General features: G+C 40.8%; 1 protein-coding gene and 1 pseudogene across 2 annotated transcripts in view; one reads left to right on the plus strand and one right to left on the minus strand.

The window, feature by feature from the left end:
* LOC148148842 (sodium- and chloride-dependent neutral and basic amino acid transporter B(0+)-like) overlaps window positions 1-994 on the plus strand; it is a 57688-nt gene extending 56694 nt beyond the window's left edge. Inside the window, exon 15 of the mRNA XM_087992224.1 lies at window positions 498-994. Within this exon, the coding sequence (XP_087848350.1) occupies window positions 498-635 (138 nt within the window). The 3' untranslated portion in view covers window positions 636-994. The remainder of the gene's footprint in view (window positions 1-497) is intronic.
* LOC148148841 (sodium- and chloride-dependent neutral and basic amino acid transporter B(0+)-like) overlaps window positions 1-12639 on the minus strand; it is a 430083-nt pseudogene that overhangs the window by 201890 nt on the left and 215554 nt on the right. The gene's annotated exons all lie outside the window — the stretch shown is intronic.

A 12639-nucleotide genomic window follows, 5' to 3' on the forward strand; every position in this document is an offset into this window, starting at 1 on the left:
TCTTGTTGGAAATGCATTACCACAATGTCATCAGTGCACAATGTGTCTCGAGGATGTGTGATCAGGGTTTTGTTAAAAAAAACTGACTAATTAGTGTTGTGTTCTCAATAAAATGATAATCTTTTAGATGTAGTAGCTACTTCATAAGATGAGAATAAATTGATTACTTGTTAACGCTGTTTACATTGAAAAACTGTTCCTGCAATAGAGCATTTTTAAAAAATTTCGGTTCGACTTAATTTCAAGATTATTTGGATATAATATGTCTCCAGAGTATTTCATTGCAAATAAATATCACGATTCAGTCAATTTAGACATGGGAGTCTGATCTCTGTAATAAACACACAGATTGAACATGTTTCACTATAATATGACTTGCCAAGTATTAGAATAAACTGCAATATAATATGATTAGGAACAGCTTTCTTTTACAGTGGAATTAATTGGTGGATAAATATTGTGCAGGAATTGTTAAATATTTCACTTCTGTTTCATAGAAAATTTCTGCTGCATGTACATCAGCTCCTGAATGGGGCCCACACCTGGAACAACACAGAGGGGAAAGATACAGGAAGAAGCCTGACTCTACAGAAGCTCTGAATCATGTGCAACGTCTTGTCACTCCTGAGATTTGAGGAATTTTGAGAAAATGTTTTGTTCACTTGGCCAAAAAAGACCCTGATAATTGCTTTTTCTTGTTTAAACCCTCTGTAATTGCAATGGGAGTTTTTCAGAACTGTTTTCAGCTCCACCAAGAGCCAGGGATCACCTTGGTTAAAGTTTTCTTTGAGCCTTTTCGCCTCTTAAGCAGTTCCTTCAGGTTGAGGATGGTAAGGTTGATTGGTAAGTCCAATGCGTGATCTGTAGACTCAGCCTCATGCGGTTTAGGTGGGCTGTTTGAGGCTGAGTGCACTCCTTCTGATGCTTTAATTTCATTTCTGCACACTCGCATTGATTCTCTTCATCTGTTCGGTGTCCTCTCAGATAAGATTAGATTAGATTACTTACAGTGTGGAAACAGGCCCTTCGGCCCAACAAGTCCAAACCGACCCGCCAAAGCGAAACCCACCCATACCCCTACATTTACCCCTTACCTAACACTACGGGCAATTTAGTATGGCCAATTCACCTGACCCTGCACATCTTTGTGACTGTGGGAGGAAACCGGAGCACCCGGAGGAAACCCACGCAGACATGGGGAGAACGTGCAAACAGGCTTCACCATTTTGGATGTTCACAAACTAGATACTCCTATGAGACAGCAGAGGTCTTTTATCTCCTCAGGGAACACTTTGAGGACATGCTTCAGTGTTTCTGCTGTCCTCATGGGAGTCTCCTGCAGTGACTGAGACTGAGTAGAACAGTTATGGGGAAGTTTGGTATCAGGCATGTGAAAGCTATGGCCTGCTCAGTGCAACTGATATGAGGTAATTCTTGGCAGGTTTGCTTTGGCAAAGGCATTGTTGATGGACCTTTCTTGACATTGAATGTGGAGGAATTTGCAACATTACCGCTGCCAGTACTTTTGAGGTGGTTTCTGCCAGTTCTCCAACTCTCTGAAGCATATAGGAGCACAGAGTTGCTACTATCTAGCAGGACCTCAGGTTGCTAGTGTTTTAGATTAAGTAACATTTGATTTTTTGTGTCATGAAACTTCAATCATGCTCCTGCTTCAGTCCCTGGGTGCTAATTAATACCCAAGGATTCCAACCATTATATATTGTGGACAGGAGTTCCTGCTCTCAGAACAACTCCCACCTACAGTCTGCAATGGCTGGGTTTCCTTCTATAAACCACAGGATGTGTTAAGAATTTCACGGGGGGTCCTGCTCCACATAGATTTTTATCACTAGCACTGACTGAAAACACTGTCTGACCATGTGTGATGCTGATGGTAGTGTCCTGCTGGCACAGTTCAGTCATGACTTATTGATTGGTCCCATCTCTTCACAAGGACACATGTTTAAATCCTTCAATCTCATCTGATCAATCCAGAAACTGGGGAAGTCCTTTCTTTGCTGTTAGTGAATACTTGTGTCACTGTTGGCAAACCATCAAAAACTATTAACAATGTTTCACGGTGATAAAACCAGTTAACTCAATGCCCCCAGTTGGTCAAGTTTTTGGAAAATTAGTGAAGGTTGTCAAGAAGATACAGGGCTCGACCTGACCCCACTCTCGAGACAAGCCAGAGGCAAGTTAGGACATGGCAAAGATCAGAGCAACTCACCCTCTGACCAGACAAAGAGAGAGACAGAGAGAATCAACCCATGAAGAGAGAGGAAAATGCGGAAAAAGAATTAGATGAACCAGTGAAAGTTATGAGTATCCGGTAGGTATTTAAGTTTCTCTAAGAATTGGGTAGTTAGAAATAAAGTTGTTAAAAGTTAAAATTGTAAAGTTTAGTTCTTAATCTGTGTTGTCTTCAAATAAAGTTGTGACAGTTACACTGACTGCTGGCTTGTGCTATGTCATCTTTTCCCTGTTTCAAGAAGAGTTATCTGGGTAAACTCATTTCACGTGTACTGGTTGACTGAGTCTGCAGGATCCTAGACACATCGTGAATCAGACAACATTCACCATGTCAAACCAAAAATGAGTAAAATAAAAGAAAAATAATAATGTTCTCAATGACTGAACACAGAGCAGTGACAGCATTAAGAGAGTAACTGAAAGTGCAAACCTTTTATGCCAGAGTTTCACATATCATGAGTCATGTAACTCCAGAAAGGTATATTCTGGCCTGAATCTATCGCATAATGCAAGGGTGAAAATGTGTCTCAGGAAGAACTTTGTGTATGTCAGAATGGAGTTTTAATTCAGTTAAAAAACCTGGAAAGTATAAGTATGATATGTAATGATGACCTATTGATATTTCTAAATAATGGTTTATAATGATGACACCTTGATTCATTAATGTCTTTCTTGAACAGCAAAGACCCTTCCCCATCCCGGCTGTAATTTCTTCCAAAGTCTTCTGTTGGACAGAAGATACAAAGACTTAAACAAATGTATCAACAGATCCAAGAACAGCTTCTTCCCCGCCGTTATTAGACTTCTGAATAGACCACTCAAATTTCCAATTTAATACTAACCTTGTTCTTTGTGCACCTTTTTTGCAGCTGTAAGATAATATTCCATGCTCTGTTCTAGTACTCTTGTGCATTTTGTATGGTATGGCCTGCCTGTATTGCACAGAAAATAAAACTCTTTATTTTCCATTGAAAGGAGGGTACAGCTGCAGTATCAAATTTGTTTGCACATTTGCCATTATAAATATAACGATAAGATGACATAACATTAAAAAGTGGTCAATTTGTAAGGATGCACAATAATATATGTATCTATAAAGATGGAAATAGAGTAAATGAAACCTCGTATGCACACACACACATACAAGTCTATGGGATGAATTTGCATTTGCAGAATTGTAATTGTATCTAAACAAACAAATATTACTCAATGAGGAACCCTTTGGTCTCTGACACATAACATGGTTCATTCAAACATCATTCCAGAGTCATGAACATGTAATCCAGGATGACCCTTCAATGCAGTACAGAGGGCATCTTCAAAAATGGGACTGGTGAATTCAAGGGTCCATTTGTCAGGTGGATCTAAATGTTTCCCCTTTTTGAGGCAGTGCAGGAAAGCTGTTTCCAGTGACCCCCAGGTAATGTTTATCCACAAATATCAATAGTATCTCTTCGCTAACTCATTGCTATTTATTGGAGCTTGTTGTTCTCAAATTGACTGCTACACTTCCCCACATCACAACATTTAATACATTTCAAAGCAACTGTATTCACATTGATACATTTGACAAGTTTCGGTTTAAACCTCTGACTCAAGAAGAAAATTAAACGAAATTACTTGTTTAAACTGTTACTAAGCATGAGTTATTCAACAAACACCAACCTTTAACATGTGCACAGCTTTTCACACTCAAACAGCTCCGAGGCTGGCAAACTGGCCAAAGGAACATTCCAGTAAAAACAATGGTATCCCAGCAAGAACCAGCATGAGTGTGTAGGGAATAAGGAATGCACCTGGAAAATATAGGAAAGGATTTTAATGGAGGATACAATCATCTGTTCAAGCTGAATCTCCTCCTTTCCACCAGGTAGGTTCCATTGAAATTCTGCCTCTTTGAAAGTCTGACCTGGGTTCAGATTTCTTGTGTAGACCAAGATCTAAGATTACCACAATATATCTCAGGACTTCACTGGCTCAGCTTCCAATACATCAGTCTGGAAAATCTCACATTTGGCATTGGAGTGGATTGTCACAGAAAATCATGGCCCTATTTTAGAGAAATACCTGTTGTATTTCAGTACTGAGGGAAGGTAAGTAAGTAATGAGTGAGGGGATATTGGTAAGCGAGTCGGTAAGGGACTAGGGTGTTAGTTAGATGAGGGAGTTGGGATATAAGTGGGTAGTGAGCGGGTGGTTGTCAGCAGAGTAAGGGGGTAACACAGCAGGTTGTTGGTTGAGGGGAATGTGACAGATGAGAAAGGGGGTTTAGTGAGTCAGTGGATTGTGGGCACAGGTATTAGATGTCCACAGACAGAGGATGGGTCAGCTATCCAGTGGGCACAGGTCAATTGTTGTATGTTGTTGACTATCCAGAGACTGGCAGCTCATGGTTATGCCAAATATCCATTGATGAATCTGCCTGTCTATCAATCCATTGATCCATGTGTCCTTTCATCTATGAATCTATCATTCCATCTCTCCCGATACAGCAATTCAAGGTGCTCATTCCCGATTCATTACCAATGATTGCTGTCTGATTTTGGGGTATAAATATATGTTAATATACGGGAGATGATGAGTCCTTGATGCAGCTGCTAAAGTTAGAGTTAATTACAAAAATATTCTCACGTTTTCTTTCTCCTGGAATTAGAATATTTTCCGCTTCCTTACAAAATTGTGTTATGACATTTTTATGCATTTGTTCTTCATATGATCATCATTTTTCATGACATCCTGATCTCAAGGCCTCATGCTGTTAGAACACAGCTTTCATCGATCTAGGGTTCTGGGGTTTTGAAGAGCACTTGAAATAAGCAAGTTAGAATGTAATTCTGAGTTCCAGAGTCTGACTGAGAAAACCAGTAACTGAGGATTTCAGATACGGTGCTGTAAATATACCTGAAGTAGATAATGCAAGCATTTCAAACAATATCACTTTAAAGAATATTCAAAATTCATAGATTAACAGTTCTACACAACTGGATTCTGGATCAGTGGTGCTGGAAGAGCACAGTAATTCAGGCAGCATCCGACGAGCAGCAAAATCGACGTTTCGGGCAAAAGCCCTTCATCAGGAATAAAGGCAGAGAGCCTGAAGCGTGGAGAGATAAGCTAGAGGAGGGTGGGGGTGGGGAGAAAGTAGCATAGAGTACAATAGGTGAGTGGGGGAGGAGATGAAGGTGTTAGGACAGGGAGGAGAGGGTGGAGTGGATAGGTGGAAAAGGAGCTAGGCAGTCGGACATGTCCAGACAAGTCAAGGGGACAGTGCGAGCTCGAAGTTTGAAACTAGGATGAGGTGGGGGAAGGGGAAATGAGGAAGCTGTTGAAGTCCACATTGATGCCCTGGGGCTGAAGTGTTCCGAGGCGGAAGATGAGGTGTTTTTCCTCCAGGCGTCTGGTGGTGAGGGAGCGGCTGCCAGGGCTCAGATGTTTCATTTTGAAAGCCATCTATTAGATGTATCTTGTTATTTCTCCTGATTCGAACCCAAACTCCAAAACACTATACAGCTAAAAACCCACGGGACTGAATTCATCATAACCAAATTCTGAATGAAATGAAACATTTCCCTTTTCTTGTTGACTTGAATATTCTTTCTAAAGAAATGAAATAATTCACTAAATTTTACTTTTCTCCAGATGCATTTAGGATCCATTACAGTTCCTCCTCCATTTCTGTAAGGGAATCTCCAGACGTTGCTCAGACCCACAGCGTAACCAATCACTGAGAGCAGGTAATCAGTCTCTGAGGACCAGTTCCCTCCCTCCACATTCTCATCACCTTCAGCCACACTTTCATTAATAATAATCTGAGGGAAAGAAAGGAAATGATCAGTTCAGAAATAAGAATTTCACAGACTAAAACTCATGGTAAAAGTGCAATTCTCTATAAGAATATTAGATAAATGAACAGAATTAGGCCATTCAGCCCATCAGGTGAGCTCTGCTATTCCATCATGGATGTTATGTTTCTCAATCCTATTCTTCTACTTTCACCTGGTAACCCATGATCCCTTTACTGATCAAGAACCCTATCTTTCCCCTACTGTACACTGGTGTTTTCTGTTTAGCAGCAGTTTGTCGGTAGATTGGAAACACACTCAGACTCTGAAGAGAGACTTTGCAGTTCACAACAATGAAAATCTCAAAACCCATAGTATCTCTCAGGGTTTTACATGGGCTGAATGTCATGTTTTGATAAAATACTCACCCTGTCCTTTGAAGGATGTGTTTGGTTGTCATTCTGTGGGATCCCAAGTACAATCCATTGACTTTGTTCCATTTTTGGACAAGGAAGAATGATTCTTCCACTTGCTCAGGTGTTGGATGGAAGCCTCAAGGAGGGCACTTTTGTCTGAAGCTCCCTAATAATTGTGACTGGAGTTAAAGCTGATACAGCTTCTCCGTTAGAGGTGACACTTCCACAATCGGAAGCCAGTCCCTGAGACTGTCTGAAAGGGGTGTGGCTCGAAAGCTCTCAGCCAGTTCTTGATGAAAATCCCTGAATATTTCTCCTGTTTATTGGTCAATTTCCATATTAAACATTTCTAATGCAGCATATCTTTCAGAACACTCCAAGTCAAAGTGTGGCTGTTTTGCATGGACAGGTTTGAGTGCTGCAATCGTTCTGAAGGGAACAGGACAAAATGAATTTACTCCAAGTGGGAGCTCAGGCAAAGCAGAAAGCTGTTTGAACTTATTTGTTTAAAAATGGGACAGTCCATGCCAATACCAGAAAACTAAAGATACTAATGTTCATTTCACATGTAACATGTATTTGCAATATTTGGATGTGCCCAGTGACATTGAGAGAGTGAGAGGGGGACTGATGTAGTGATATTGTCACTGGATTAGTAATCCAGAACATTAGGTTAACCATGTGGGTGAAGAGTTTAAATCTAAGCAGGGCATTTGGTAACATTTAAATTCAATAAAATGAGAAATTAAAAAGCTGGTCTAATAGTGAGTATGTAACCACTGGTGATTGTCATTAAAATGCATTTGGTTTACTAATGTCCTTCACGAAAGGACGTAATTGATTCTTACTTATTTTGAGAGCAAACAGAACATCCGACATCAACCTAAGCACCAGACAGGACCAACACAGCCCTGCCGACCCTGTGATGTCCTCCTTACTTACATCTGGGGACTTTTTGCTTAATCGGAATAGCCTCTCCTATCTCTGCATCATGCACCATTAGCTAATACTTCCCAGTTTATTTCCTCATATCTCCCCATGTGATAGTAAAGATCTTTCAGGTAATTTCAATTTTTCTCAGGAAGATAACCCAATCATTTATCCCAATTTTTGACAACTTCCTCATTGTCCCATTTAATTTGAGGAATATCCAATTCAGAAGCCTCTGAACTTGGTTCTTCCTTCTGTGCTGTCATCATTAACACCTTCTCTTGCTTTCCTTCCCTGTCAAAATACTTTTGAGTATCCCACAAGACACACTCTGTGAGGTTTCTTCCTGTCTGGGGTCCATATCAAGTAGTTTACCTCACTCAATGTCCTTTCGATTTAATAAGATCCACTAAATCTTGCTTTTAAAGGTTCACCCATTACTGGAAGTACCACTAATACCTTATCCCTGATAGCAAAATAGCGATATTTTGATTTCTTATCCACTTGCTGAGTTATTGCGAGCTGCGGTACTTTTAAATGCTGTCGAGCCAACTCCCCAGCTCAATTTAATCATTCTCTAAAATTTGACACAAGGTCCAAATGGGTGGTCTCTGAATTCTGACTTATTAATTTCTCCTTAATCAATTTTAATGGTCCTCTCACTTCATGTCCAAAAACTAATTCAAATGGACTGAATTAGGTGGATTCATTTGGCATATCTCTGATCATAAAAAGAACAACCAAATTCCCTTATTCCAATCATCTGGATAATCCTGACTATAAGCCCTCAACATGGTCTTTAGTGTTCAATGCCATCTTTCTAGCGCTCCCTGCGATTCTGAATGGTACGCAGTAGATTTGAATTGTTTTATGCCTAAGCTGTCCATAACTTCCTTGAATAGTTTGGATGTGAAGTTTGATCTTTGATTTGACCGTATCTCTGTTGGTAGTCTGTATCAAGTGAAAACTTTGAGTAATTCCTCTACAATCCTTTTAGCTGTGATATTGCTTAATAGAACAACCTCTCAAAATCTTGTCGATGCATACATTATTGTTAACAAATAATGATTCCCACTTTTTGCTTGTGGTAGGGGACCTATGCAATCAATTAAGAGTCTGGTAAAAGGTTCCTCAAAATCTGGAATAGGTATTAAAGTTACAGGTTTTATTACCGTCTGTGGTTTTCCAATCACTTGACATGCATGACACGGCTGGCAAAATTCAACTACATTCTTGTGCAGTTCAGTAAAAATGTCTTTGTATTTTAGCTTGTGTTTTCCTCACTTCTAAATGACCTCCAAGTGGTGATTCATGTGCCACCTGTAACATTTCCTTTCTATACCCCACTGGCAATACAATTTGATGAATCTCTGCCCAGTTCTCATCTGCTTGAATATGTGATGGTCTCTATTTCCTAATTAAGACATCATTTTTCAGGTAATAGCACACAGGGATAAATTCAGACTCCTTCTCTGTATATGCCTTTTGATACAATTGCTTTAAATTTTCATCTTTCTGCTGAAACTCAATGAGTTTTGCACAGGTAAAGATATTTGCATGATTATTTGTTTACTCCTGTTTTATCTTAACTAACTGCTCAAATACAGTCTCTGCTAATGCCACTTCAGATTCCTTATCTGTACCCTTTGATCTCTCCTCCTTCAACTGGTGACTCTGTGACCTCATTACTATATAAACAGGGAAGATTCCAAAGTAAGATTCTTGCAGTGCTTTAGTTGACCAGGGTCCCTCCTTAGATTATTTAAACGTTGTCTATAGGCTTCTGGTACCAATTCATATGCACTTAAGATTGATTCTTTCCCCTCCTCATACTCCCCAGATACCTGCTCTGATAGTGATGTGAATTCCTCACTAACTCAACCCACAAGTTTGGTTTGGATCAACAAAACCCACACGCTGAGTGGCCATTACATTTGTTTAGATTCTTTTTCAAATGAAATGAAAAGGGCTTCCACATTCTTCTCATTAAATTTCGGCCTTGTTTGAACATACTTAAACAGTTTCTCACTAGGCTTCTGACTACCAGGGGCTTGCTCATCCTCACTCTCTTCCTCACTAAACCTACCTTCAGCCTGCATCTTCATCCTTTTATGCTGACTTCCCTTTTTAAGTGTCAATTTCTAAAGTTCAATCTCTCTGCTTTTTCTTTCTCTTCTGCTAAAGCCCTTCATTTGCTTTTTCTCTCTCTTCTGATTTTAATTGTAACTCAAACTGTTTCATTTCTGCTGCCCTTTCCTTATCTCTCCCCTCCATCTCAAACTGCTTCATTTGCAATCGAATTCTTGCCATCGCTACAGATCCTGATAGTGTTTCCAGCAAATTTGAATACTGAGCGACTGCTGAATTCATCTCATCTTTCCTCACATTAGGAGGTAAATTCAACTCTAGCTTGTCTATTAATTCCTGTAGTTTGGTCTTATCTGCCTTTTGTAAAACCCCCAAGGTCACTTCTTCCACCTCCAGGAACTCCTTGGTGATTGAAAGAGCCATTGCCATCCGAACACGGTTTAAACCAACCAAATCAACACCCAAAATAAAAGACACGACAACTACCACTCACTGTTTAAATCCTCAAAAAGCCCCCAGTCTGTCATGGACTAGGTCTGACTGTAACTTTACTATTTGTTTAATGAGGTGTACAGTGGATATTCCTGGAGAACATCAGCTTGGTCGACTGCTAGGTTTTAAACAAACAAAATTTATTTGCAAAATTATAAAATGAACAGAAAACAGAATACCCGATAACTTATCCTATCCAAACCCTACCTAATGATGCTGTTCTGAAAATTCTTGCAACAATCCCAGTACACAGATCCCTAAGCACAAACAGTAAACAATGGCACAGGCAGCATACAGTTCAAAATCAGAAGGGCAGAGAGAAGGCTTCCAGTTCCCCCCTCCCGAACTGACCTGAACAGCTAGAGGCTGGCCACGTCCCCTTGACAAAATTTTCAAAAGCTCTTTCAAGCTTTTGATCTGAAGCACTATTTGTTCGGGGAAACAACAAGGCCCCGGTGAACCATTCAAAGTTCAGACACGATGGAGTCTGGCCAATTATCCCCTCTCTGAAAAAAAAACTCAAGGGCAAACTAACTTGTACCAGACCAGCATTGTGACAATTGTTGGGGGCATATAATCCAATCCAATCAAAGTGATCACCCCTTTCTTATTTTTAGTTCATCCATATAGCTAGACAATCACCCAGGAATATTCTGTCTCAGTACAAGTTGAATTCCCTAATCAAAAACATCACTCCCTCACCTCTCTTGTGCCCCTTTCTATCCTTCCGATAGCATCAACACGCCAAGCATTAAGCTGCCAGTCCTCATCCTCCCTCAGCCAAATTTCTGCAAAGGGTATGATATCCCTGTCCCATTTTCCTACCCATACCCTACGTTCACCTGCCTTACCTGTCAGTCCTCTTGAAATAACAGTGTTTAATTCATTGTTTTTCCTCATAGCCCGCTATGCTCTTGCCTGCCTTGTTTATTGAACTTTCTCCCTTTATCTTCTGTATCAGCCTCAACCTTCTCTCTTTTCTCATTGTTGCTCCCACCCCTGACCCCCATCATGGTTTAAGAAAGTGCAGTCAGAGAGGAGAAGGGTAGTATGAAGCAGGAGAGGGGTCAGAAGGGATTTACCAGGATGTGGCCAGGTATGGAAGGTTTGAGATATAAAGAAAGGCGGAAACGTTTTTTCACCGGAGCGTAGGAGGTTGAGAGGTGACCTGATAGAAGTTTATAAAATAATGAGAGGTATAGATAGAGTTGATGGTAGTTGTCTTTTCCCTAAGATGGGGAATTTCAAGACTAGGGGGATATTTTTAAGGTGAGCGGTGAGAAGAGAGAGATTTGAATAAGACATGAGGCAATTTTTTTACACCAAGAGTAGTTTGTGTGTGGACTATACTTCCTGAGGAAATGATGGATGTGGGTACAATTACAGCATTTAAAAGATATTTTGATGGATACGTGAATAGGAAAGGTTTGGAAGGATATGGGTCAAGAGCAGGCAGGTGAGACTAACTTAGTTTGGGATTATGTTCAGCAATGGACTGGTTAAACCAAAGTGTCTGTTTCCATGCTGTATGAGTCTATGACTCTATGACCAATCAGAAAGAGGCTGGCAAAAAGTCAGAAAAGCCCCAGAGTGCATTGCGGTCCGGAACAGATTAGTGTTGGATCACCACATTTATTTCTGGAGAAGGTGGGACGTACACAAGTGTTCTGGTTTGCTGAGGGTATTGCTAATTGTGATGGTGGGATTTAAAACTAATTTTTGCAGGGGTCTGGGATACTAAGTGGAGGTTCAGTAAAGGTTGACGTACTGAAAAGTATTGAAGAACCACCATTGCAGTGCAGACATTCATGCAAATATATTCAAGTTAGTGCAGAATGGAGTGTGGCAAAGATGGATGGGATTTTTTAATGCAAGGAGTCTTGTGAGTAAGGCAGAGGAGTTGTGTGTGTTTATTAATGTATGAGGATCTAATATCATTGCTATCACAGAGATGGTTGTGGTTGAGGAAAGAACATGATTGTCAGCACAATATTCTGGGTTATAGAATCTTCAGATGAGATAGGGGAGATGGATGAGGGTGTAAAAGAGCTGGTGTTACAACATTGATCGGGGAGTCAGTTACTCCCATAAGCAGGAATAATATCTTAGAAACAAACACAAACAATGCTGCAGAACACAGAAGGTCTGGCAGAATCAATAGAGAGATAAACAGAGTTAATTAGTTGAGTCCAGTACAAGGCTTCTTCAGAGCTGAAAGTTGTAGGAAAATGGGCCTTTATACTTTTGTCAGAGGCAGAGGAGGGTGTAGGGGCCAGAGGACCAGTGCAAAAGACAGGGGTTGAGCAGCAGCAAAAGACAGCAGCAAGAGAGGACCTCCTTCGGGTGATTGATGGTGGTGGCAGCTGCCATGTTGATCGGTGTTCCTGTGGTTTTTTTATTTCTGCACGGGAGTCGGTTGGGGCAGGGCCCCATGCAGTCCCAGATCCTTGGCTGGCTCTGGCTCTAGCACTGAGGTCACAGATGAGGCCTGAGCCAGGATCCCGATGACTGGTGGCAGCTTCGCAGGGAAAGCAGTATGTAGGAGACCAGGCCCATGGCTCCAGCTCAGACACAGAGGCTTGTGGGAGACGTGGCAATGGTGGGTCCATAATTAAGAACCCAGAGCCCAATGACAAGATCCTGGAGCCCGTTACAAAGACCCTGGCTGATGTCAAGCA

The sequence above is a fragment of the Chiloscyllium plagiosum genome, unplaced genomic scaffold (assembly GCF_037043375.1).
Source record: "Chiloscyllium plagiosum isolate Xiang-an unplaced genomic scaffold, Cpla_swu_hap1 HiC_scaffold_11, whole genome shotgun sequence".
Classification (NCBI taxonomy): Eukaryota; Metazoa; Chordata; class Chondrichthyes; order Orectolobiformes; family Hemiscylliidae; genus Chiloscyllium; species Chiloscyllium plagiosum.